We start from the raw sequence: 26,220 nt of genomic DNA, 5'->3' as shown, positions 1-26,220 counted from the left end.
GTCTAGCCATGAGGAAATATTATCTTGTTTACAAACAGGGGAGGGTTGATGACAGGAAGGGCATCTAGTTGTAGAAAATATCTGTCACAGCAAACACCATCTAGCTCATACAAGCATGGAAGAATAGACATTAAAATGATGATGATACACACATACAGTTAAATACATACAAACATACACACACACACACACACACACAACACACACACACACACACACACACACACACACATAAATACATATGCATATATATATATATTATATATATATATATATATATATATATATTGGTAAAAACAGTAAGATAACAAAAGAAAGAGACCTCAATATTATGTAAATAGAGGAAATTTGTCTGCAAATTAATATGTTACCATTATTCAATAGCCAAGATAAAACTCTGAGTTTCGGATGTTGAAGTGGAAATCCACAACACCATCTATTGGCTATTGAATAATGGTAACATATCAATTTACTGATATATATATATATATATATATATATATACATACACACACACATGGACACTATAAAGAGAATTTGAACAGTTATACTTTTATATTTGACAAATAGTATATTGCTATTTATGGTATATGATTGGTCAGAGAGTTACCATTGATTTCACATCTTTTATTGCACTTGGTAATACTAACGACTCAAGCATGCTAGCTGGAAGCACATGGCATCTTCAATGCCCTAAAAGGGTTATGTGCGTCTGGCAGCATGTTTGGTCAGTCATCAGTATTGTGCAACAGTAGATGCAAAACCAATAGTAATTACTACTTGACAATATAAGTTGTTAGTTGTCCGAGCACTGCATCCTTCAAAACTTCCATGCTTCCTGAGATTTGCCAACGCTACACCTGATTTTCTCCCCTCCATACCCACACAAGTATGTATCTGACTCATACACTGTTCACTTTCCAGACATTTGTACATTACTGCATATGCTTTATATGCACTTTTGACAAGTTGTGGTGCACCTGAGCACTTTATACAATAATTTCATTATTATTATTATTATTATATTATTATTATTATTATCATTATCATTATTATTATTATTATTATTATTATTATAAAAGAATATATATATATATATGTATGTATGTATGTATGTATGTATGTATGTATGTATGTATGTATGTATTTATAGATTTGTAAACAAACCCAAGGAGTGTAAATTACAGAAAAGAGTGACACACATAGGTCCTTTTTAATAATGACTTCAATTATATATTATTCATATAATGATATATGCTCCATTTTGAGTGACTAAACCTAAACAATTGATTGAAAAAAGATGGGCTGAATCAATAGGGATTTGAACATAACATCAATGCTTAAATGGCTCGGTACGCACCCAATTCATCCACATAGCCGACCCGTCAATTTCAGCCAAATTTAATGTATAGATAATTCTAATGTAGTATATATATTTATAAATTTGTAAGCAAACCCAATGGCTTTAAATTATGAAGAAGAGTGACATACATAGGTCCTTATTTACAGTCCATACTTTTCAACCTTTGGGTTTGTTTACAAATTTATAAATACATATACTAGATTATAATTATCTATACACTAAATTTAGCTGAAATTGATGGGTGGGCTGTGTGGATGAACTGGGTGTGTATGGAGCCATGTAAGTATTGACGTCATGTTCAATTCCTAGTGATTTGGTCCATCTTTTTTCAGTCAGTTGTTTAGATTTAGTCGCTCTAAATAGAGCATATATTATTATACAGATAATATATAATTACAGTTATTACATATATATATATATATATTATATATATATATATATATATATACATACACACACACATGGACACTATAAAGAGAATTTGAACAGTTATACTTTTATATTTGACAAATAGTATATTGCTATTTATGGTATATGATTGGTCAGAGAGTTACCATTGATTTTACATCTTTTATTGCACTTGGTAATACTAACGACTCAAACATGCTAGCTGGAAGCACATGGTATCTTCAATGCCCTAAAAGGGTTATGTGCGTCTGGCAGCATGTTTGGTCAGTTATCAGTATTGTGCAACAGTAGATGCAAAACCAATAGTAATTACTACTTGACAATATAAGTTGTTAGTTGTCCGAGCACTGCATCCTTCAAAACTTCCATGCTTCCTGAGATTTGCCAACGCTACACCTGATTTTCTCCCCTCCATACCCACACAAGTATGTATCTGACTCATACACTGTTCACTTTCCAGACATTTGTACATTACTGCATATGCTTTATATGCACTTTTGACAAGTTGTGGTGCACCTGAGCACTTTATACAATAATTTCATTATTATTATTATTATTATTATTATTATTATCATTATCATTATCATTATTATTATTATTATTATTATTATTATAAAAGAATATATATATATATATGTATGTATGTATGTATGTATGTATGTATGTATGTATGTATTTATAGATTTGTAACAAACCCAAGGAGTGTAAATTACAGAAAAGAGTGACACACATAGGTCCTTTTTAATAATGACTTCAATTATATATTATTCATATAATGATATATGCTCCATTTTGAGTGACTAAACCTAAACAATTGATTGAAAAAAGATGGGCTGAATCAATAGGGATTTGAACATAACATCAATGCTTAAATGGCTCGGTACGCACCCAATTCATCCACATAGCCGACCCGTCAATTTCAGCCAAATTTAATGTATAGATAATTCTAATGTAGTATATATATTTATAAATTTGTAAGCAAACCCAATGGCTTTAAATTATGAAGAAGAGTGACATACATAGGTCCTTATTTACAGTCCATACTTTTCAACCTTTGGGTTTGTTTACAAATTTATAAATACATATACTAGATTATAATTATCTATACACTAAATTTAGCTGAAATTGATGGGTGGGCTGTGTGGATGAACTGGGTGTGTATGGAGCCATGTAAGTATTGACGTCATGTTCAATTCCTAGTGATTTGGTCCATCTTTTTTCAGTCAGTTGTTTAGATTTAGTCGCTCTAAATAGAGCATATATTATTATACAGATAATATATAATTACAGTTATTACATATATATATATATATATATATATATATATATATAAGAGGAAATTGTGAAATTGAAACAAATGAGGTAGTAGTGTTCCACAGTTTGTAAAGTGAGAAAAATAAATAAATGAAATAAGATATAGTAAAAATTCAACTGAATTCCTGCTAAGAGGAAACTGTGCAAACTAAGAACTTAAACAAATGGGTAACTGTCTATAAATAATTATTTGTCTAAAATACTAACTACTGTCAACTTTACATATTAAATAATAAACACACTGTCATTGTAACTAGGCCAGTCTGCTCTCTTAATAGTTAAAACTAAACAGTGACAGTTTTGATCAACTTGTCATGAGCAGACAAAAACCAGAGATCATTACCTTGAGGTTACATGAAATTATATACATAATAATATATATAATAAGCAAGGTCTACTTTGTGTCGTTTTATCTGTGGAGGCACATGGCTTAGTGATTAGAGTGTTGGACTCATGATCATAAGACTGTGATTTTGATTCCTGGACTGGGTGATTTGTTGTGCTCTTGAGCAAAACACTTTGTTTTATGTTGCTCCAGTCCACTCAGCTGGTAAAGAATTAGTAATCCTGCAATGAACCAGCATCTAGCCCAGGGAGGAATATATACACAAGAGAAATTGGGAAATCACATAAGTCCAAATTTATCTGTAATGTAGACTAACCATTGTTGTTATCTAATTTGAGAGCATTGAATCCAAATATGGGATCGAAATTTACACATCACAACAAAATACTTTTACATAATTATATTTATAAGACTTATATTATTGTATTATTTCTAATAATGATACAAAACCACACATTTATAAGGGAGGTTATATTCATTAAATCTATCCTGGAACATGACTGGTACTTGTTTAATCAACTACAGAGGGACAAAAGGAAAAGTTGATGCCAGAAGGAAGAATGATGAAAATTAAATACTGTGGTGCAGCGTGGTTGTATGTTTAACAGGTTTGTTTTGCAACCGCATGTTTTCAAGTTCAATCCCACTGAATGGCACCTTAAGCTACAATTCAAAAGAGACAAAATTGAGTAGGAGAAAATTCCTTCTACTATAGCTTCAGGTTGGCCAATACTTGGTGAATTAATATTTACTTGATGGAAACTGTACAGAAGCCTTCCATGTATGTGTTTCTGTGACTTTGCATTGATACCACTTAGGGAATGATGCCATTTTTTATGTCCCACATAAATAAAATGTCTGGCAGGTAGCAGTTCAAAATGCAAAGACCAGTTGAGTAAAGAAAGTACTTTACTTGAAAAGCAAGTAAAGGTCAGCTTCAGTAAGGGCGTCCTGCCATAGAATATTGCCCCAAGAAGTCTTGTCCAATGCATTCTAGCATGGAGATTTTTATGTAAAAATGATGGTGGCGATGGTGTTGGTGGTGAAAGAGAATAAGGAAGTGATACTATAAATATTCCCAACTACATGGTTCCAGGTTCAGTCCTACTGTGTGGCACCTTGGGCAAGTGTCTTCTACTAGAGCCTTGGGCTAACCAAAGCCTTGTGAGTAGATTTGGTAGGTGGAAACTGATAGAAGTCCGCCCAGCCCATTCCACTACTTTATTCTTTTCTACTCTAGGCACAAGGCCTGAAATTTTTCAGGGTGAGGCCAGTTGATTAGATCGACCCCAGTATATAACCGGTACTTAATTTATCAAAGCTGAAAGGATGAAAGGCAAAGTCGACCTCGGTGGAATTTGAACTCAGAACATTAAAATCAGATGAAATACTGCTATGCATTTTACCCGGCATGCTGACTTTTCTGCCAGCTCACTGCCTTCCATTCCACTACTTTATTACAACATTAATAAGGTTCAGAATGAATCACAATAAAACAAATGTAATTTAGAGAGTGAGTTTTCATTTCTTTAGTTTGCAAGTGTAAAGTATAATTAGCATCATAATCTCCTTCTGAGACATCAGTAACCGACCAACATACAATTTATTTCCTGATACAGTTTCTTCATTGCATTTTCGTTATTGTGCACTCTCTCTCTTTCTCTCCTTCTCTCTCTCCGTCTCGCTCTCTCTCCGTCTCACTCTGTCTCCGTCTCTCTCTCTCTGTCTTCTTATAGAAGTAGACTAAGTACAGGAAATGTAATTTGATATTTCTGTTATATTCTAGGTTTTGGAAACCCTCGTTAAAAAAAAAAACTTGATGCATGATTATTTTCAGAGTTCTCATATATATGTAGAATTGTCAAGAAAAATTTGTGACAATTTCTGCAAATACAGGCACAGGAGTGGCTGTGTAGTAAGTAGCTTACTTACCAACCACATGGTTCTGGGTTCAGTCCCACTGCATGACAACTTGGACAAGTGTCTTCTACTATAGCTTTGTGCCGACCAAAGCCTTGTGAGTGGATTTGGTAGATGGAAACTGAAAGAAGGCCGTCGTATCTCTCTCTATATAAACGGCAGTTTGTCTGTGCGTGTTTCTGTGTGTCTGTTTGCTTGTACCCTCACCCTGACCACGCTTTCAACCGATTCTGATGAAACTTGACACACACATAGCCAATGTCATAATTCAAAACTAATGCAGCGAAAATTTTGAAAAGTTCCCCAGTTCTGAAAAAAATCGATAAATTCGACATGGGGTCGAGAAAAAGAAACCCAAACCACAGACCGTCTAGGGGACGCAACTCCACCTTTTTTTACTCTCAAAAAAAATTTACCATAATTTTTTTCCATTTTTTTCCTATTTTTTGGCTATAACTCTCTCAAAATGCTTTATAGTTATTTCCCTTACAAACCTGAGCAACGCCGGGCGATACTGCTAGTATATATATATATATGTGGCACGTAAAAAGCACCAACCGATCGTGGCCATTGCCAGCCTCCCTTAGCACCTGTGCCGGTGGCACATAAAAAGCACCCACTACACTCTCAGAGTGGTTGGCGTTAGGAAGGGCATCCAGCCATAGAAACACTGCCAGATCAGACTGGAGCCTGGAGCAGCCTCCTGGCTTCCCAGACCCTGGTTGAACCATCCAACCCATGCTAGCATGGAAAACAGACATTAAACGATGATGATGATGATGATGATATATATATGTATGTGTTTGTGTGTCTGTGTTTTTTCCCCCAACATCACTTGACAACTGATGCTGGTGTGTTTACGTCCCTGTCACTTAGCAGTTCAGCAAGAGAGACCTATAGAATAAGTACTAGGCTTACAAAGAAGTCCTGGGGTCAATTTGCTCGACTAAAGGTGGTGCTCCAGCATGGTCGCAGTCAAATGACTGAAACAAATAAAAGAATAAATACTTGGCATGTGTTTTTTCTCCATGTCTTCATCATATTAAAAAATGAGTTTTCAGTAAAACATGGAAGGAAATTTAATGCAAACATATTTAACCCTTTTGTTAATTATTTCCAAAATCATCAAGAATTTTGATGGGGTAGATATTAAAAGGATTAAAGAAGATCCTTCTTTTGTCATACACCCTAACAAATTGTAGTCTGACCCTTAGTTGTTTTTTGTGTTGTTGTTTAGCACCAAGTCAGTTCTAAAAAGCTCTATGATCAAAAGCTGAATGTCATGACCAGCATAACTTTCTTCAGGCATAATGTATCTGGGACCATTATCTAATATGCCCTTCATTTTTTAAGATAGTAGAAAATAATTTTGAGGAGATTTGTTTACTATTTCTAGCAGATAAAGTTACCATGCAGAGACTCCCTCATTAGCTTGTGATCCTTAGTTTTATTCATGATGTGAAAAACAAGGTGAAATAAACATCAGAGATGCTTTGCCTCACACAGACCCTGCAGGTGTTATTCAGAGATTTTGCAAACACTTCTGAATTCCTCACAATGTTGGAAACTCTTTTGTATCTCCAACAAGTATCTCAGAATCACAAGGGTTTCACCTTTTAGTCTGTGTGCTTCACCTGAGTGGTGCAGCAAGGACTCAGTCCTCACTTGCAGAAGGGTTCACTCAAAATGTTTTTCTCTCTAACTCTAAATTTGTTTCCCCTCACAAGAGACACTCCTTTCTAACCTACATTTAATTATGGCTTATAAACAGAAAACAAAAAAAAAATTATAACTATCCTGCTGACTCAAAGCCTCATCATCATCATCATCTTCATCTTTTTAATGTTTAATTTTTCAATGCTTCCATGGATCAGATGGAATTCACAGAGGCAGATCATCTACAGGTCAATGCCTTTCTTTTCACCAACCATCTCCTATTTCCAACTAAGGCAATATTTTCCTATAACTGCACATGTTTTCACTGTAGATTGGAAACAAACTTGTGTAATGACGATACTCTTTACAGCTTCATGACTGGACATCATATGATGTGTGTGTGTGTGTGTGTAGACATACATACACACATGTAGTTGGAAAGCAAAATTCAAAATTCTTCACTTCACAGCGACTCCTCACAAATAAATTTTTGTAATACTCTAACTTTTGCCATCATTGACTTCAATGTGCCATATAATTATCCTTGAAGTGGATTTAACAATCCATTGAGACGGAAACACACTTTGGACCAACAAAGAGCTTCCATTACTCATTTTGTATACACTCATATCCATTTGTCAATTCTGTTAGATGCTTGATGTCATGGAAAACTACAACAGAAGAAAACAAAGTCAGCCTCTATTTAAAAATGGGAACAATGCCTTGTTCACTTTCTGTAGAAGGAAAACAAGTACCAACAGTTGTTTCCTCTTTTTTGTTTTTTTATTTTTTTTTGTTTTTTTTTATTCAGTTCTGTTTCTGGCAACTGATAATCCATTACTAAATTATTTAATTCTAATAGATTAAATCATTTTGGTTTGTTTCTTTGCAGTCAGATTTTAATGAAAAAAATGTTCATCCATTACATTTTCCCCCTTTTCTCGGTTCAGTAACAGGCATCTCTTTATCTTGAGAAAAATCTAGGGTAGTGAAAACAGAAACCAGTTCTTATCACAATAAGAGATTGAGAAACAAATATTAAGGCCATTTATTCTTTTAAAGACAGTAAAAATTAGCACACTTTATTCTGAGATATGATGCAATACTAAATGTACTAAAAAATGGAAACTAAAATTCTAGATTTGGTAGATGGAATGTAATGAGTAAAAAAATCATCAAGTGCACAGTGGTAAACTCATAAACAAGAGCCACAAACTCCAATTAGATTCATTAGTTCAGAGTACATTGGCTGAGAAGATACAATGAGGTTAAAACATTGGGTGTCCCAAAGTCCTCCTTAGGCTATTGACTTAACTGTGTTATGAACAAATATTTGTCTGAAAGGAGATGTTCTCCATTGATGAAATACAACAGCAATTCACATTTGAATCTGCTGGACCATATGAATAATGAATATGTAAATCACTGATGTAATGATTGTTAACAGTCTATCCCGACCAGTGCCACATAAAAAGCATCTATGCCGGGGTCATGTAAAAATGTACCCATGATGGTGCCGTTTAAAAGCTCCTGTATAAGTGCCACATATAAAGCACCCGTACTGGTGCCACATATAAAGCACCTATGCTGGTGCCATGTAATAGCACTGATACTGATGTCATGTGAAAAAGCACCAAGTACACTCGGTAAAATGGTTGGCTTAAGGAAGGGCATCCAACCATAGAAACCATGCCAAAAGAGACAACTGGAGCCTGGTGAAATGAAGCTCTCTGGCTGGCTGTTAAATGGTGATGATGATGATGATGATGATAAATGATGAAGCTGTTGATGATGATGTCAAAGGATGATGACGATGATGTTAAATGATGATGATGATGTTAAATGAAGATGTTAAATGATGATGATGATGATGATGATGATGATGATGATGATAAATGATGATGATGATGATGATGATGATGATGATAAATGATGAAGCTGATGATGATGATGTTAAATGAAATGATGATGTTAAAGGATGATGATGTTAAATGGTGATGATGATGATGATGTTAAATGATGATGATGATGATGATGATGATGGTGATGATGGTGATGATGGTGATGGTGATGATGATGATGATGATGATGATGAAGATATAGAGTTGAAAGGAGATCACTTAAACTCCCTATGAAATTTAGTGAATCAAAGAATTTGTGTCACAACATGATATGACTGCTCCAAAATGAGAATAGCTTTTGGAATCAGCATTTGGGAATTATAAATACATAATTCATATGCAATAAATATATGTGTAAGAATTACAAAATATAAGTTTATTAAATTATTTATTCCCCATATATATTCAAACACACCTTAGATATATGTTTCTAGGTAGTCAGAAATATAAGCCTCCAAGCTATCCAGGCATGAAAACAATTGTTTCTCCCATGGTAGCAGGGAAAATATATGTAGAAAAGTAATGTGTGTGTGTGTGTGTATACATGTATGTATATATCATACATACACACATGCATAATTCTTTCTTAGTTCATCTTTCACTTCATAATGCATTTACTCTATGTGTGTGTGTGTGTGTGTATGTCTGTGTGTCTGTGTTTGCACGCGTGCATGCATATAAATATGTGTGTGTATGTATGTGTATATGTGTATGTGTGTGTGTGTGTGCAGATTCTTCTTAGTTCATCTTGCCCCTTATAATGCATTTACTAATAAAAGCAAAAAAAAAAAAATGAAGAAATATGTAAATAGAAGCAGCAATAATAAAAATAATAATTCACATTTAGTTGTTTGGTTGCACATAAGAATATAATTGTGTTTGACAAGTAGGAATCTGAAACAGACAAAGAACGCAGAACTCTCTGAAATGAATGGAATCTTTTGTCTGTGATAAAGACAGAGACAGAGATGTATGAATATTTCAGGTGAAGAGAAGGAAAGAATTCAATCTGCCAACTGCTAACATGGAATGTAGTTCAGCATTTATAATAATAATAATAATGATAATAATAATAATAATGATAATAATAATAATAATAATAATAATAATAATAACGACAATGGGGATATTGTAGATAGTGATGATGATGATGGTAGTGTGAGCTGTTACGGTGTTGGCGATCTTGGTTGATGGTAAAAGATGTAAAGTAAATCTAAAGTAATTCTGAATAATTCTTCTTTGAAGCATTTATTTATTTATTTATTTATTTACTTATTTATTATTATTATTATTATTATTATTATTATTATTATTATTATTATATTATTATTATTATTATTATTATTATTATCTTTCATTCTTTGATACTCTTCCATCTTCATTCTCTTGCTTTCAACCATGAATTCCGATCAATATATTTTCTCAGTGATGAGAGACAGAAAATATGAAATGTGCCTAAATTAAGCATCATCCTTCTGCAATTGTATCAATATTGAACAAAGATGTGTACACTATAACAGAGCATTAAGTGATAATTGAAGCAAAATAGTAAATTTTTAAACATAAGGAAGTGTCACACCATGATTCTGTTATGTAATAATGAAGAGAATAAAATTTGGGAAAATAAGGAATTAATATGCAATAAAAAAACTAAAAACTTTAAGTGTATACTTAATATGTGTGTGTGTGTGTGTGTGTGTGTGTGGTGTGTGTATTATATGTGCAGGAGTGGTTGTGTGGTAAGTAGCTTCTTTACCAACCTCATGATTCCGTGTTCAGTCCCATTGTGTGGTACCTTGGGCAAGTATCTTCTACTATAGCTTGGGCCAACCAAAACCTTGTGAGTGGATTTGGGAGATGGAAGCTGAAAGAAGCCCATCATATATATATATATATTATATATATATATATATATATATGTTTGTGTGTCTGTGTTTGTCCCCCCAACATTGCTTGACAACCGATGCTGGTGTGTTATGTCCCTGTAACTTAGTGGTTCGGCAAAAGAGACCGATAGAATAAGTACTAGGCTTACAAAGAATAACTCCTGGGGTCAATTTGCTGTATTAGTTGAAGGAAGTACAGAGGTCTTTGGGGAAGCATCTAGTGTCTCTGGTGCGTTGATCTACATATTTTGCATCTGGACAACCTGCTGAAGTATGGCCATGCTTTGACATCCATAGCAGTAGGAAACTTACCATTCTTTGATATCACAATTGGCAATTTTGCCATTGATGAATTGAAAGAAGTCCAGCTGCGGAAAAAATCTGCCTCACCAAATTCCATCTGATACAGGCAAGTAAAGAACAGTGGGCATTAAATGAACATGAAACATATAAGATGGGTTTCTTTCAGTTTCCATCTATCAAACCCTCTCATAAGGCTTTGGCTGGCTCAGGACTATAGTGAAAACACTTGTCCAAACTGCTAACCAGTAGGTCTGAATCCCAAACTATGTGGATGGGAAGCAAACTGCTCAATCACACAGTCACACCTACATATATAGACACACACACACACACACATACATAAAACATAACAAGGATATGTTGAATTATGTAGGGTTATTTGGTACAGGAAAATGGTTGGTTTGGGCTGATCAGCTAAAAATATGACAGAGTTTCACCAAATATTTTTGAATGGATGTAATCAATAAAACGTTTTTACATATTTATAATGCATTATTAATGCAGTTAGGTAATCATCATTCTGATTTTATTATGTTTTTTCCTCCATACTAGCAAAAGATGAATAGACTTGCTATGCAACACATAACTCATTCTTCATATTCCTGTTTCTGTGCATTATTATCTGAGGCCCAGTCTCCTAAAATATGATTTCACCACAACTACTTATGTCTCCTTTCATTCTTTCCTGACATGTAAAGAGCCAATAACGAAGGTCATCTGACCTTTTAGAAATTGGAATCAAATCTTCCTCAAATAACACTCTGCCATTTTTTTTTTAATAACACATTTAATACACTATGCCTCAATAATAGATGTGGCAGTCATGGCTTGAACACTTTATAGTAGTGTTTACCAAAATAGGGCCCATGAAAAAATTCTGGGGTTTGGTGAGATAAAGCATCTTTTAATAAGATTTAGTGAAAATGTTCTATTGTACTTTTCCATGACATCAAATACCTGATAGAAGAGACAATGGATATGAGTATATGTCAAATGAATGGAAGTTCTCTGACAATCCAAGGTCAAGTCTAAAATGGTTTTCTACACTGGAAATTAACCTGTTACAATCTCAACAGGTTGTTAAATTCACCTCAAGCATAATTATACGGCACATTAAAGTCAACGTGAAAATTTACTCAGTCATTTGTGGAGATTTTAAAGACACAAGGTTTTGAGTCAGTAGTTATAAGAAATTGTTGTTTTTTTTTATATTTATAGGCTAAAATTTAATGTCAGGTTAAAAATGAACATCCCTTGCAAAAGGAAAATTTAAGAATCAGGAGAGAAACAACAAAATATAACAGTCAATCCAAATATAATAGTTTCCAACATCATACATAAAATTAGGAGCTATAAGCTGGGCCTTTGAGAGTAATTCTGTCAGATAGTGTAAGACTGCAGAGACGTCATTGCAGAATTCAAAGGATTGTGAAGTTGTTATTTAGAGCCTGGCAGACAGTCACAGTTCCTGTCTTGGCTCTCCAGACAACCCCACTTCACCCACTTATAGGTCCTAGGGACAAACTAATGAGGGTGTTTTTACATGGTAACTTAACTTACTAGAAATAGCAACCAAATTTACCTCAGATTATTTGCTACCATCTTAAAGATGTAAAGAATATATTAGATAATGTAGTCCAAGATAAACTATGCCTGGAGAAAAATGTGATGGACTTGGTATTCCACTTTTGATCATAGATCTGCTCATTTCAGACTTAGTGTTAAACAACAACAACAAATGGGGGACAGAGAACAACTTTTAAAAGAGTAAGTCAAAAACACGGTATTTACTATTTTCAGAATAATCAAATTATGTATTTTTCATGTAAACCAATTTCCTCCCTTGGAAACAATTTTTGTTTCATTTAATTTCTTAAAATTAAGTTGGTAGGATTTGTTCATAAAATACAGGTATGAGTTCCATGATTTTTAGAAAATTGTATAAGGGTTCTGAAACAAAATAAGTTTGAGACTCACTACCCCAAATTATAAATCTACCTGGTTGTAGCTAACCTGAAGCTGAATAACAGTTCAAATGAGTGCCTCCCACTGCCAGCCCTGTCAATATATACCATCCAATCTTCCTCCATATTTCAACACCATCTCACATATGCTTTTACTCCTTTTAACACCAACCCACCTGAGACCATCTCTGGTTCTATAATACTCTTTGTTTTTAAAGTGATCAAGATTAAAACCATCCAAGTTAATATATGACCCAAACACCAGCTTTGTAACAACAAAGTTATTTTACAAAATACCTCATTATTTTCAAAGTAAAGGTAGTATATTTCAGCAGAAATATGGTAACACAACGGTTAATGTCCAGCCACTTATTTTCTCTTTACCTTACTCTCACTCCATCTTCTGTGCAAGTTATTTCAGTGCACCCATGGAATTATGTCTGATTCATTTCTCAATGGTATTAGTTGAGTAAGTGAAGTGTTAAATGGCTTTGGTTGGGAATTGAAACTAGTTCATAGATTCAGGGTGCCCTGTATAACTGCTCAGCTCATAATCAACAAAGCTAATGCCACTCCTTGCCACAATTATAATTACATGCCAATATCTTCTCAATTAGTTTGAAATAGGGCTCACACATTCAAGATTTTAGTTAACATCTATGCACGTCAGTTAATGGCCAACTGTTTAACAGAAAGAAATGGTTTCTTAATTAGTATTAACATAGGAAAGTCGAAACCCTATTTATGAAGTTTAAGCTTGCATATATGAAATATTGCTCCATAATGAATTAATAAGCCCTAATAGGGGAATATTTATTGATTGTTTCATGAGAGTTCATTGCGGTCAAGGCTGACTTTGTGAATAGAAGTGGTGTAATGTTGGAATTAATGTATTACAAGAACGCTATTAAATGTTCACAATGACTTTCACTGAGTTACTTCTTTCTCCTCTTTCTCCTTCATACTTCATTATTAATGACTACTACTGCTGCTGCTGCTGCTGCTGCTGCTGCTGCTGCTGCTACTACTACTACTACTACTACTACTTCTACTACTACTACTACAGCAGTAGCATTAGATTGGTAGAATTATTAGAGTTCTGGAAGATATTTCTTGCTGTATTTGTTCCAGCTCTTTACATCTTGAATTTAAATCTTGTTTAAGTCAATAAAAAAAAAGTACCAAAATAGTGAGTCAATCTCTTCCCTTAAAATAGCTTGTTTTGTATATAAAACAGAAATCATTATTATTATTATTATTATTATTATTATTATTATTATTATTATTATTATTATCATTAGGGCAGCGAGCTGGCAGAATCGTTAGCATGCTGGATGAAATGCTTAGGGGTATTTTGCCCATCGCTATGGTCTAAGTTCAAACCCTGCCCTGGGTCAATTTTACCTTTCATCTTTGCGGGGTCAATAAATTAAGTACCAGTTGAGTACTGGTTTCAATGTAATACACCATCCCCTGCCCCAAATTTCAGGCCTTGTGCCTATAATAGAAAGGATTATTATTATTATTGTTCAAGTTTCACTTGAAAAAGAAATTGAGGGTGAAGAGGGAAGTGCTGTCCTTGAGTGAGTTTTTTGAAAGTTGTGAAAATATATGTAGACCTGTGAGTCAGAGAGAAAGAATTGGCGAGAGCACTTGCTCTTGATGTTCAGGGAAATCTTGGACAGTGGGGTTCTTTGATTATCCCTAGAGGTCATCTTGTTTCAGGAGAGCTACATCTCTATCAGCCCCCCACACACACTTTTTTTCTTTAAACTTTTGTATACTATGTATATTTGCCTTCCTTTTCATTGTATACTGTGCATATTTACATTCCTTTTTTTGTTACTTATTTAATTATTTTATCTTTTCATTATATAAAAACCCCAACACTTTATGTCTGTCTTTGTATTGTCCCCCACTCGTCCTTCGGCAAATAAATGTAATCATTATTACTATTATTATTATTTTTACAAAGCTATTAACTGCTTCTTTAGTTAGCAGAGATGTTGTCTTGAGGTCTGGTAACAACAAATCTCAATTCTCAAGGACCTTTCTTGGAATTCTTTCAGAATACAGCGTAGCACTTTTCTGCAGATTGACACTATATCTTGATTCCAATACCCTTCAGTTGCAGTTTTGATGTTGTACCAAGTGCACCAATCACTGCATGAGCAACTGTCATCTTTGTACTTCACAATCCCATACTCATGTCTAGGCCCTGATATTTCTCAATTTTCTCAATTTCTTTGGTATCCGATCTATTATCATATGGTATTACAATGTCTATGATCTTATTTTTTTTTGTCCTCTACAATCATAATGTCCTTCTTGCTTCAGTAGTATGGTTAGTCATTATGGAGAAATCTCATAAAATCCTGTAATTATTATTCACTATTACAGCCTCTGGCTCTTGTTCATATTCTTTCCTGTCACTTTAAATTCACCCACTTAACTAACATCCCAATGCATCTTTTACCAATGCATTCATGCCTGTGCTTATACTTCTTTTGTGCTAGCTTACTACATTCACTTGAGAGATGGTAAATACTTTCATCTCCATTCCCACAGATTCTGCATTTGCTCTCTGACTACGTTTTATCAATCTTTGCCTTTATCAAATTCACTCTAATAGTTTGTATCTGAGTGGGTATTATTAACAATTCAGTTTTTTTAGTCCATGTGTCTATCTGTCAGACACAAGCAGCATTTTTTTACTTCCTACATCTTTGATTTGTTGCCTGAATTGGCCATGTAAATTCCTTTTCTTTCCAGTTATTTGTCCTGTTGTTCTTCCTTCTGTTTTTAAATTCAGTAACTTTTCGGATAGCTGCACATAGTTTTTTTCCCTATATATAACATAATAGTATTATAACATAATAGTATTATTTCTTCACTATTCTTCATCTTATTATCATTATTATTACTAGCAATGCATCTCAGTGTTGCCAGGGTGTTATGACCTACAGCCACATTGTATTACTTGTTCCATTCTTATGGACAGAATCGTCAGCTGCAAGCTCCCAATGTTTCACTGTCAGCTGATGTTTTATGCATGTGTAGAATTGTACTGAAATTGCAGGCATAAAAAATATCATCCCACCACCAGAAAACCTGACATGCTAGAAACAATAGGTAAATGATATTATTTCTGAAGAATCTTGCCTACTTTCCAAAAAGCTAAAAGCGAAACATTGGGAGTTTGTAGCTTTTTGGAATTGATGAGGTGATGGCTGGATGTTAGGGAAGGAGATTTTAGTGCTTCTTTAAGAAAAAGAAAGAAGAAAATTCTTAAAGATTCATACTCTCTGTTTTTTTCTCTGTGGATTACCAAGAAAAAAAGTTCAGCTCTGATTGTGAAGCCATGAAGAAGTGTGTACGTATATTTGTAGGGTTGATGTGCCTGAGAAGCATGTATAAAAATGTATACATAAACATTATATTAAAATAAGTAATCTTTACAGATCATGTTTGTTATTATCTATATAATTGATAACAAAGTGTGTAAAAAATTAAATGAAACCCAAGTTTAGTCATATATCGATCAAGTTAGTGAAGTTGTAATATAGTGTGTCCCTACATTATAATGAGAAATTGAAAGAGAATGATAATGCCACTCTATCAGCAGAAGCAGTGAAGTGGGAGACATAGCCTGCCAAATTAAGGGCAAACTTCTTTAGACCTATTTATCATCCAAAAATGGCATACTTTCAGAAGTAGCCCCTAACAAATAGAGAAATGGATGCCTTTTACTGAAATTTTTTTTGGTTGTGGCTTATTTTGATACAATATTTATGTGCACATTTTTATAAATGTTTGTCTGGCTTGATCATCCCTATATAGATGTTGGTGGCTTAACAATCATGGGTGAAGTCCAAATTTGGAAGTATTGTTCAAGTTTGTCTTCTTTTGGAATGAAGAAACATATATAAAAATAACTTCTTTTGCATGCAGTGTGCACGCATGTGCACACACACACACACACTACAGGTGAAACTTCTGTATGAATTATTGTTATTTGTTGCTGTGTGCACACATAAAATTACAGCTCAACTTCAATGGAAATAACTAATTTTTATTTTGTAATTCGTGTTTGTGATGAGCATAATGAAAAACTTGATCTTCGTATATACTTAAAAGGAAATTTGTTTCAGAAATCATGTCATTTCTTCAGAAATCATGTCATTTGTTTCAGAAATTATTTTAAAAAAATTTTCTGAAATAAGCCCTCAATTATCCTTCCCCAACCGCCACCACCCATCACATCCCCACTTTCAAAAAGGTAAAAACTCAGAATGTTTTAGCTTTTTTGAAAGTGTGGAAGTTTCCTCAGAAATGGTGTCATGTAGGTATTGTTTGTATCATGTCCTGTTTTGTGGTGGTGTTTTGATATTTTTCATGTGTGCTATTTCAGTAGAATTCTACACATGCATGAAACATCAGATGAAAGTGAAATATCAGAAGCAAATTGAAATATTGCCCAAAAATGACTCAAAATTGTGCCACCCAACCTCGTTTTTGAGGTTATTTTAGTAGTAAAAAAGAGTTGTGCTGAAAATATACTTTATCTGGTAGCTGAAAGATTACTGAATCTTTTGATAACTCAAACGTCAAAATTAGCAACTCAGTTTTTGAATCCATAAGGAACATACACACATGCACACACACACACATACATACAAACTCTGTCTTATATATATGGATAACCTCTACTGCAACTGCTGCTGCTACTACTACTACTACTACTACTACTACTACTACTACCACCACCACCACCACCACTACCACTACTGCTGGTACTGTTGCTGCTGCAACTACTACTATACTGTTGCAGATGTTCCTGCTGCTGCTGCTGCTACTACTACTACTACTACTACTACTACTACTACTACACTGGTAAGGCAGTAAATAGAAGGTTGAAATGGTAGAAGACAAGACTAAATGCCTTAAAATATCTAGTTCTGTTCTACATTCTGAGTTCAAATCATTTAATTGAGTTGGAGTATTTTTATATATATATATAGATATAGTTCGTTACCTTTCCAAATGCTGATCATACAATTGTGAAATAAGAATGTTACACTACTCAGCCCAAGGGTAGAACAGATGTTTAGGTTTGTATTTGAGCATATTGAACTCATCTTCATGCGATCAATACATTAACACATTAACTTATACTGAACTCCCAGTACTTTATTTTATATTGAACTTCTGTTTGTGTGTGATCAATAGTTCAACACTTTAATTTTTTACTGGACATTGTGTTCCTTTCATGGTATTCACTTCTTTTAACTAGACATAAAACAAACTTTTGCAGAAGTAAAGCATAGTCAATTAATACGATATCATAAGTATTACTGCTACTCATTTTTAAATAAACACAGAAGAGACAAAAGTTAAAACCCAACTGTGACAAGATTTGAATCTGAAATCAAAATTAAAGAAATGAAAATATTCCAATGCATTTGTCTGTTTCTTTATAGTTTCTGCTGCCAACTTACCAAAAGAAATTAAAATATAAAAAAACCACAACATAAATCAAACAAGTGAATTAATAAATACATCAAGCTATTGATATTTATGATGAAGAATTATTCCTTCCACTTACCAATTCTTGAAAGTCTATGAGATACTTCTTCTTTTTCTGGTTCCTCTGTAGTGATGGAAAGTTTATCCTGAGAACCTTTCTTTTTATTTTCTTTACCTTTTTTCTTTGACTTTGGTGACTTTTGATCACTTGGTTTACGTTTCAGCCATGCCTTCTTTCTTAAACTTCCTGTTATATAAATAAACAAATGATTAATATCACTAATCAATGAAGGATGCAAAATAATGATTGATATTGTTTGATGAACTATACTCATAAGACTTTTGATACTTGACATAAATTCAAACCTCATTGACTGTTACCTCATCTATATTCATTAGAAATTTTGATGCCTTACATAGCCTTAAATCTCACTGACTACTAAGTCATTTATACTCATTAGATCTTTGTTACTTCACTCAGGCTCAGATCTCACTGACTATCAAATCGTCTATATTCATTAAGCCTTTGATACCTTATATAGGCTCAGTCTTTCAGATATATAGGTAGAGGGGAAGTACAAAAGTATAAAGTTCAAGCCTTACTCAAAATTTTTAACAAAGTGAAATAAATACAACTGAGAATTGAAATCTGGTCATGGATTTGAGCTTGGGAACATGAGTTTTACTTTATAACACTCTCCAAATCAGAAAAGTTATTGAAAAGCAACACTGCCATTTTTACCATTATTTGAAATAGTGGCATATTGAACACACTGAATTCTGAATTTGAAGAGTGAATGAAGAACTCTGTGAAGTTTGGTGGTGTTATTGTTGCTACTCTTGGATATGTTTATCTTGATCAGATTTGCTTGAACAGACCTCAGGGACAAAAGTATTCAATCTAATTTGACCAGTGCTTCCATCCATTGTTGGACCTGAACTCAGAATGAAACTAAATAATTTAAGATCTTTTTGTCAGGAAGGAGGGCAGTGCCTATCACCTTTCATTTTATCAGGGCTTCCAAGACTGAAGAAGTAGTGGGTCAAAGACATCCACAAGTCAGAAATATGGCTCAGATGTTTGCAACTGAATGGACTCCACTAAAGGCACCCAAGAGCCAATTAGTGATGTTAAAATGGGTAGCAAAGTAAATCTATCATCCAAGAAGAGGCACAGCAGGATTTGAACTCAGAACACTAGGGTCAAGAACAAATACCACAATGCTCTTAGGATTCCACCAATTAAACATCCAAGATTGTATATTGTTGTATTGACCCTAGAAATATGGGAGACAAAATTGATCTCAACAGGGTTTGAAATCAAATCCACTACTATTATATGGGATAGCACTCCCACTACACACACTGACATCCTGGCTTGCATCCAGAGAAGGGCCACCTGGCTGATTAATACTTCATCACTAATGGATACTCTCCAGCTTCTGGCCCACATGCATGCTGTTTTCTCTCTGTCTTTTCAAGCAATACTATAATGGCCTCTGCTTCTCAAAGCTGGCTGGTCTCATATCTCCACCATTCAAGGACACCCAACCTACTCATCATCCTTCATGCATCCCATACTATTCATTATGCCCAATCCTTCTTCCTTAGAACATTGGTCCTCTGGCATCTCCTCTTCCTTCATGTCATTCCTGCAGATGTTGACCTGCATAAACAGCATCCATCTGACCAGTCTCAGAGGGCCTGTAAGGGTCTTAGACTCTGTCCCTTCATCCAAAGTCAGCAAGTATAAAAAACAACAACAAAACTAATTCTAAAGTATTCCATCTGAAATCCTAACGGTTCCACAAACCTAATACCCTAGGTTGGTACTTTATTTTATTGACACCAGAGGTGAGATTTGAACTGATACTGTAAAGAGCCATAATAGATGTTGTAAGACACTTTCAATCCTGGTAATTTACTGCCTATATTTAGCTCAGTGTTTTAATGTTTTTACAACTTCATGGCCTTTGTTGGTTATACTGGCCAAGATCAGAATAAAATAACATTAGTCATTCAGTTAATGTTTTCTTCTCATCACCACATAAGTATTTCTTAATTAATTAGTTTTATTTTACCTTCACTACTCTAAGTATGATGTCATTAACTTGACAATTGTTTTATCATTTTTAATTAGTTCCAAGTCAACCTACATTGATCAAGCAGATCTATAACCAAAGGCATTCTCTTTTGTCTGGCATTAAAACATTATCACTAAGTCAACCTACACTGATCAAGCAGTTGTATAATTAAAGACATTCCAACCATATCTATCTTGTCTTTTGCTCAGACATAATTTACCCAAAACTACTTTACCAAATTAAAAATCCCATCAACTCTTTTATAAGATTATTGGGTATAATTTGAGGGATATTTAACTATTAGTTTTAGCATGGTGAGCAACTTGCAGTGAAGTTAAGTCTTTAGCTTGAAACTACCAACAATGTCTTGGATTCTGGTCCACTGTGCAGCACCTTCATCAAGTGGTTTCTACTATATCCTTACTCCCTTGTGAGTAGATTCAGTAGATGGTAACTGAAAGAAGTCCACCACATATGTATAAGTGTGTGTGTGTGTGTGTGTGTGCTTATGCTTGTGTATGGTTTATATGCATGTGTGTGTTTTATGCATGCATGTATGGTCTTGGGAAATATTACCTGGCATGGAAACACATGAGGTTTGGTGACATGAAAGGGTATCTGGCCATAAAAATTCCACCTAATTGAATTCCATTTGATCAAAGCAGCTATGTTAAATGATGATGATGATGAGGAGGAGGGGAAGCGGAGAAGTTGGAGGTGGAGGAGGAGGAGCTCCTCTTGCTGTAGTTCTCTGACAAATGAAATCTATCAGTAATGGAGGAAATTTTTGCCCTAGATATAAACTAAATACAGACAAAATGTGATTCCACAATTGAAAATACAATATTTGTTTGCCTGTGTCACTGCTATAACTGTTACATGAGTACTGGAGGGTCAAGTGTTTCTCTTCAACTCCCTTACACTTAAGTGATGATACTTTCAAAATTTAATAACAATAGGTTATAACTACAACAGCTAGATGACCTTGGGGAGGTTGGGATAGAAGAAAGCTACTCTCTTGAATGTTGCTGAGTAGGTAGGTAGATGGTAGCAGGGGAAGCCTGACCACAGGAAGGTTGTCACCCTCGGGTCATCTCTCTCTCTCTCTCTCTCTCTCTCTCTTGTCTGGCATTAAAACACTATCACTAACACCACCCTAATGATGATGAGCATACTACTGCTGCTGTTGTTACTTCTGCCTCTTCTTTTCCCCTCCTCCTACTACTACTACTATTACTACTACTACTAATAACAATAATGGTGATGATGATGATGATGATGATGATGATGATGATGATGATGATGATGATGATGATGATAATAATAATAATAATAATAATAATCAACTAGCAATAACCATGCCTCGGATTTACCTCATTGGCCATGGTACCGCCTCTGCGCAAAGCTATATAATAATAATAATAATAATAATAATAATAATAATAATAATATAATAATAATAATAATGATTTGTGTTATCATGTACATGTTTTGTATAAAAGATGGGTTACAGCAAATATTCTGCTTAACACCACAGATTTGCTTGTCAATTGCTTGATCTTAACTAGTTGAGCATGTCTCTTGGTGCATCTCTGATCACAAGCAGAGCATCATAGCCTTGCGATGAGAGGAATTCTTTGTGGTCTGAATAATTCACCTCTGGAAACATAGGTGTTTCGTTCAACATCCTTAAACAAACCTTATTCAGGGACCTTTTGAGTGGGATGGGCTACTCAACCTGCAGAAAATTCTAACATGTGCTGTTTGTCTTGATATGAGATCACCATGTCGTGCACATTTGGTTGTGATGCATGTGCCTGGTGTACCATTATCAGATGGGTAGTCATGATGGGTATACTGGGCTTTGTATATTTTACCCCAGTGTCACTTTGATGGCATGCATTGCCCTCTCATGCAATAATAACAATGATTTCTTTATTAACCACAAAGGATTTACATTAAGAAAAACATTATAGACAGTACAGGACAAAAACAAAGAATGTGTGTATATGTCTGTGAGTGTGTGTTGTGAGGATTTTGTTTGTACACAAGATTAACATAATGGAACAAAAAGAAAGGAAGAAAAAATTCAGCAATGTGAAATCTTCAATAAGGAGGAGATGTTCAAGAGCTGTTCATGGAAAAACCCCATGAAAATACATGGGCACCCTGACTTTTGGAGCAGGTGCCATTTTTATCTTTCCTTTTCTCCAACTACAGGCATATGATCAGGGCAGGCCTGTTCATTTGCACCATTCTCACCACTTTCATTCACCTTTTAGCAAACTGGCAAGAAGACAATACTTCCCTCTCTACTCTTATTTTCCTCTTCAAGTTTCACTTGAAGAGGTTGACCAGGGATTGGCCAAAGAGAAAAGTGTTTGTCTTCAACCCCTTTAGTCTTGTCCACCATACAATGTCTTTCACCAAGCTGCCCTTTGGGATTAAAGGAAGGCAGTGGGGTGATCTTCATGATGGATTTGGTTAACAACCAGATCCATCCGACATGTGACATCACGTTTTTGATAATAATAACAATAATGATGCAGGTGCCTGTTGTACCCTTATCACATGGGTAGTACTTTGGGCTTTGTATATGTGTACCCCAGTTTCACTTTGATGGCATGTGCTGCTCTCTCACTAAAACCTGATATTTTGGGGACTAGTTGATTACATTAACCCCAGTGCGTAACTGGTACTTATTTTCTTGACCCTGAAAGGATGAAAGGCAAAGTAAAGCTTGACAGAATTTGAACTTAGAGCATTAAGTCAAAAGAAATGCTACTAAGTATTTTGTTCAATCTGCTAAAGATTCTGCCATTTTGCCACCTTAATAATAATAATATAATAATAATAATAATAATAATAATAATAATAATAATCATCATCATCATCATCATCATCATCATTTAGTATCTGCTTTCCTTACTGGCATGGGTTAGGCAGGTTGACTGAGATTGATAAGCCAGAGAGCAGTACCAGGCCCCAGTCTGATTTGGCTTGGTTTCTATGGCTAGATGCCCTTTCCCAACACCAACCACTCCAAGGGCATAGTGGATACCTTTTACATGTCACTGGCACGGCCACCTTTTATGTGTCACTGGCATTGGCCATGATTACGATTTCACTTGGCTTGACATGTCTTCTCAAGCACATTCTTTCTAATTTTGGCACAAGGCTAGCAATTTTGAGAGTTGAGGACAAGGGGATTACATTGACCTTAGTGCTTGACTGGTACTTTTATTTTATTAACCTCAAAAGGATTAAAGGCAAAGCTGACCTCAGCAGGATTTGCACACAGAATGTAAAGAGCAGGCAGAAATGCCATGATGCATTTTATCCAACATGCTTACGACCCTGACAGCACACCATCTAATATTATTTATAATTGCATCAGATTTTGGTATATGGCCAGCACTTCTAAGGGAAGATGGTTAGTTGACTACATCAATTCACAGTGCTTAACTGGTTCTTTATATTATGGACCCTAGAACGTTGAAAGGCAAAGGCAATGTTGGTAGGATTCAAACTCAGACTATAAAGGGTTGCGACCAAATAAGGCAGGGACTTTTTTTCTGAAGCTCTGCCGATTTTTTTGTGCCCTCCACAAAGCCATACCTGTTTTATCTATGTCTTTTATTTCCTCTTCTTTTCCCTTCTCATTGACTTCTTTGGTTCCATTCTTCTCTGTCTGCTGATTTACTTCAGTGGAAGCACCTGAAAATTGAAAAGAAAGAATTTTAGTATAAAATCACAGAATAAACTCTGAAATTTATTTTTAAAAAAATAAAATAAAAAATAAGCAAATAAGCACAAGGAACTAGACTATAACAATGAGAACAACAGGAGCAATGATGCAATGCAGCATCCATGACTTTCAGAAACATTTTTTTAATGCTTAGAATTGCCAAAGCATGTGGGGAAAAATTACCTGTATCTGTTTTTAGCTGTCAGAACATGTATTCTTTAAAAATTCCGTACTTACTCAAATTTGCTAATACTACTCCTCATATGCCTCTGCACTCTTTCCCATTTATGGCTCTTTTACCGTTCACTTTTCTGTCTTTATGTGCTTTACCCTCTTTTACCCTTTTACTTGTTTCAGTCATTTGACTGTAGCCATGCTGGAGCACCACCTTTAGTCGAGCACATCGACCCCAGGACTTATTCTTTGTAAGCCTAGTACTTATTCTATCGGTGCTCTTTTGCCGAACTGCTAAGTTACGGGGACGTAAACATACCTAGCATCAGTTGTCAAGTGATGTTGGGGGGGACACAGGCACACACACACACACACACACACACACACACACACACACACATATATATATGTATATATGATGGGTTTCTTTCAGTTTCCTTCTACCAAATCCACTCACAAGGCTTTGGTCAGCCTGAGGCTATAGTAGAAGACACTTGCCCAAGGTGCTATGCAGTGGGACTGAACCTGGAACCATGTGGTTATTAAGCAAGCTACTTACCACACAGTCACTCCTGCGCCTATATACTATATACCCTGTGTACTATGCAATGAACTTTTGCTTATCATTGCTGTCTTTCATTGATTAATTGCTGCTTTCTGTCTCCTCTTTTACCCTTTCCCAATGAGTGATAGTGAATCTGAGTACTGTATACAATAAGCTCATCATTATTATTATAAGTCTTTTCATCATTCCTCTGTGAAATCTTCTGATTTTATCTATTCTAGATTTTTCTTTTCCTTCATCAATCAACCCTTTCACACTGAATGAATTACTTCCTTCAATGAAGGTAGTATTAACAAGGGAATTTCTACATAATCATTTAAGCCTGTTTAGTGTAGCAGTGAAATCTCAATTCAATAATCCCCATCTTCCTGATATCTTTAAAATGAGAACCACATGTTTGAAAATCTCAGAAATTAGGACATGTTCATGGATAAAGTTCGAATGGTCTTGATTAGAAAAGTTCTCAGATGTTTTGTTCCATTGGCTACACCATCAAGCTGTAATTCTGAACAGGATCAGCATTATCATCCTACCATTACACTCTCCCTCTTCCACCACCATTTATTACATAGGCACAAAGCCATAAATTTGAACATAGTAAACTGAAGGAGTATACCAAACTGATTTGACTCAAATACATGAATGTATATGGCTTAGTGGTCAGGATTTTGGACTCACAATCACAAGATTGTGGGTTCAGTTCTTGGATTGGGCAGTGTGTCTTGTCCCTGAACAAGGCACTTCCTTTCATGTTACTCCAATACAGTCATTTGAAAATGTGTACCTGCCTAATGCAAGTGCAGCCCTCTTTCCCAGAAGTTGTTACATCTTGGATGTGCAGCTGGATCAAATGGTGGGAGAGTTGAAACAATGCCTATGTTTGCTTATGACTACATAGGCATTTAAATCAATTAGCAAAAGTTTGGTATATATACAGGCCATACAGGATGGCCCAAAAGTAGGTTTACAATTATTCAACTATCTCTTTCACCACATTCATATGTTAACAGTTTAGATCTTAATTATAAAAAAAATATGAAACGATCATTCTATGCTAATTTA

The 26,220-nt window shown here is 34.8% G+C and overlaps 1 protein-coding gene and 1 pseudogene across 1 annotated transcript in view; both read right to left on the bottom strand.

The window, feature by feature from the left end:
• LOC115232228 (uncharacterized protein PF11_0207) overlaps positions 1 to 26,220 on the bottom strand; it is a 171,933-nt gene that overhangs the window by 24,061 nt on the left and 121,652 nt on the right. Inside the window, exons 3-4 of the mRNA XM_036514907.1 lie at positions 24,290 to 24,388; positions 18,667 to 18,834 (exon numbers count right to left, since the gene is read on the bottom strand). Coding sequence (XP_036370800.1) covers positions 18,667 to 18,834; positions 24,290 to 24,388 — 267 coding nt within the window. The remainder of the gene's footprint in view (positions 1 to 18,666; positions 18,835 to 24,289; positions 24,389 to 26,220) is intronic.
• On the bottom strand, positions 21,892 to 22,078 carry LOC115208803 (annotated as a pseudogene).

Source organism: Octopus sinensis, linkage group LG2 (assembly GCF_006345805.1).
Source record: "Octopus sinensis linkage group LG2, ASM634580v1, whole genome shotgun sequence".
Taxonomy (NCBI): Eukaryota; Metazoa; Mollusca; class Cephalopoda; order Octopoda; family Octopodidae; genus Octopus; species Octopus sinensis.
Note: the sequence above shows the minus strand (reverse complement) of the source record. Positions and strands in the feature narration are given on the sequence as shown.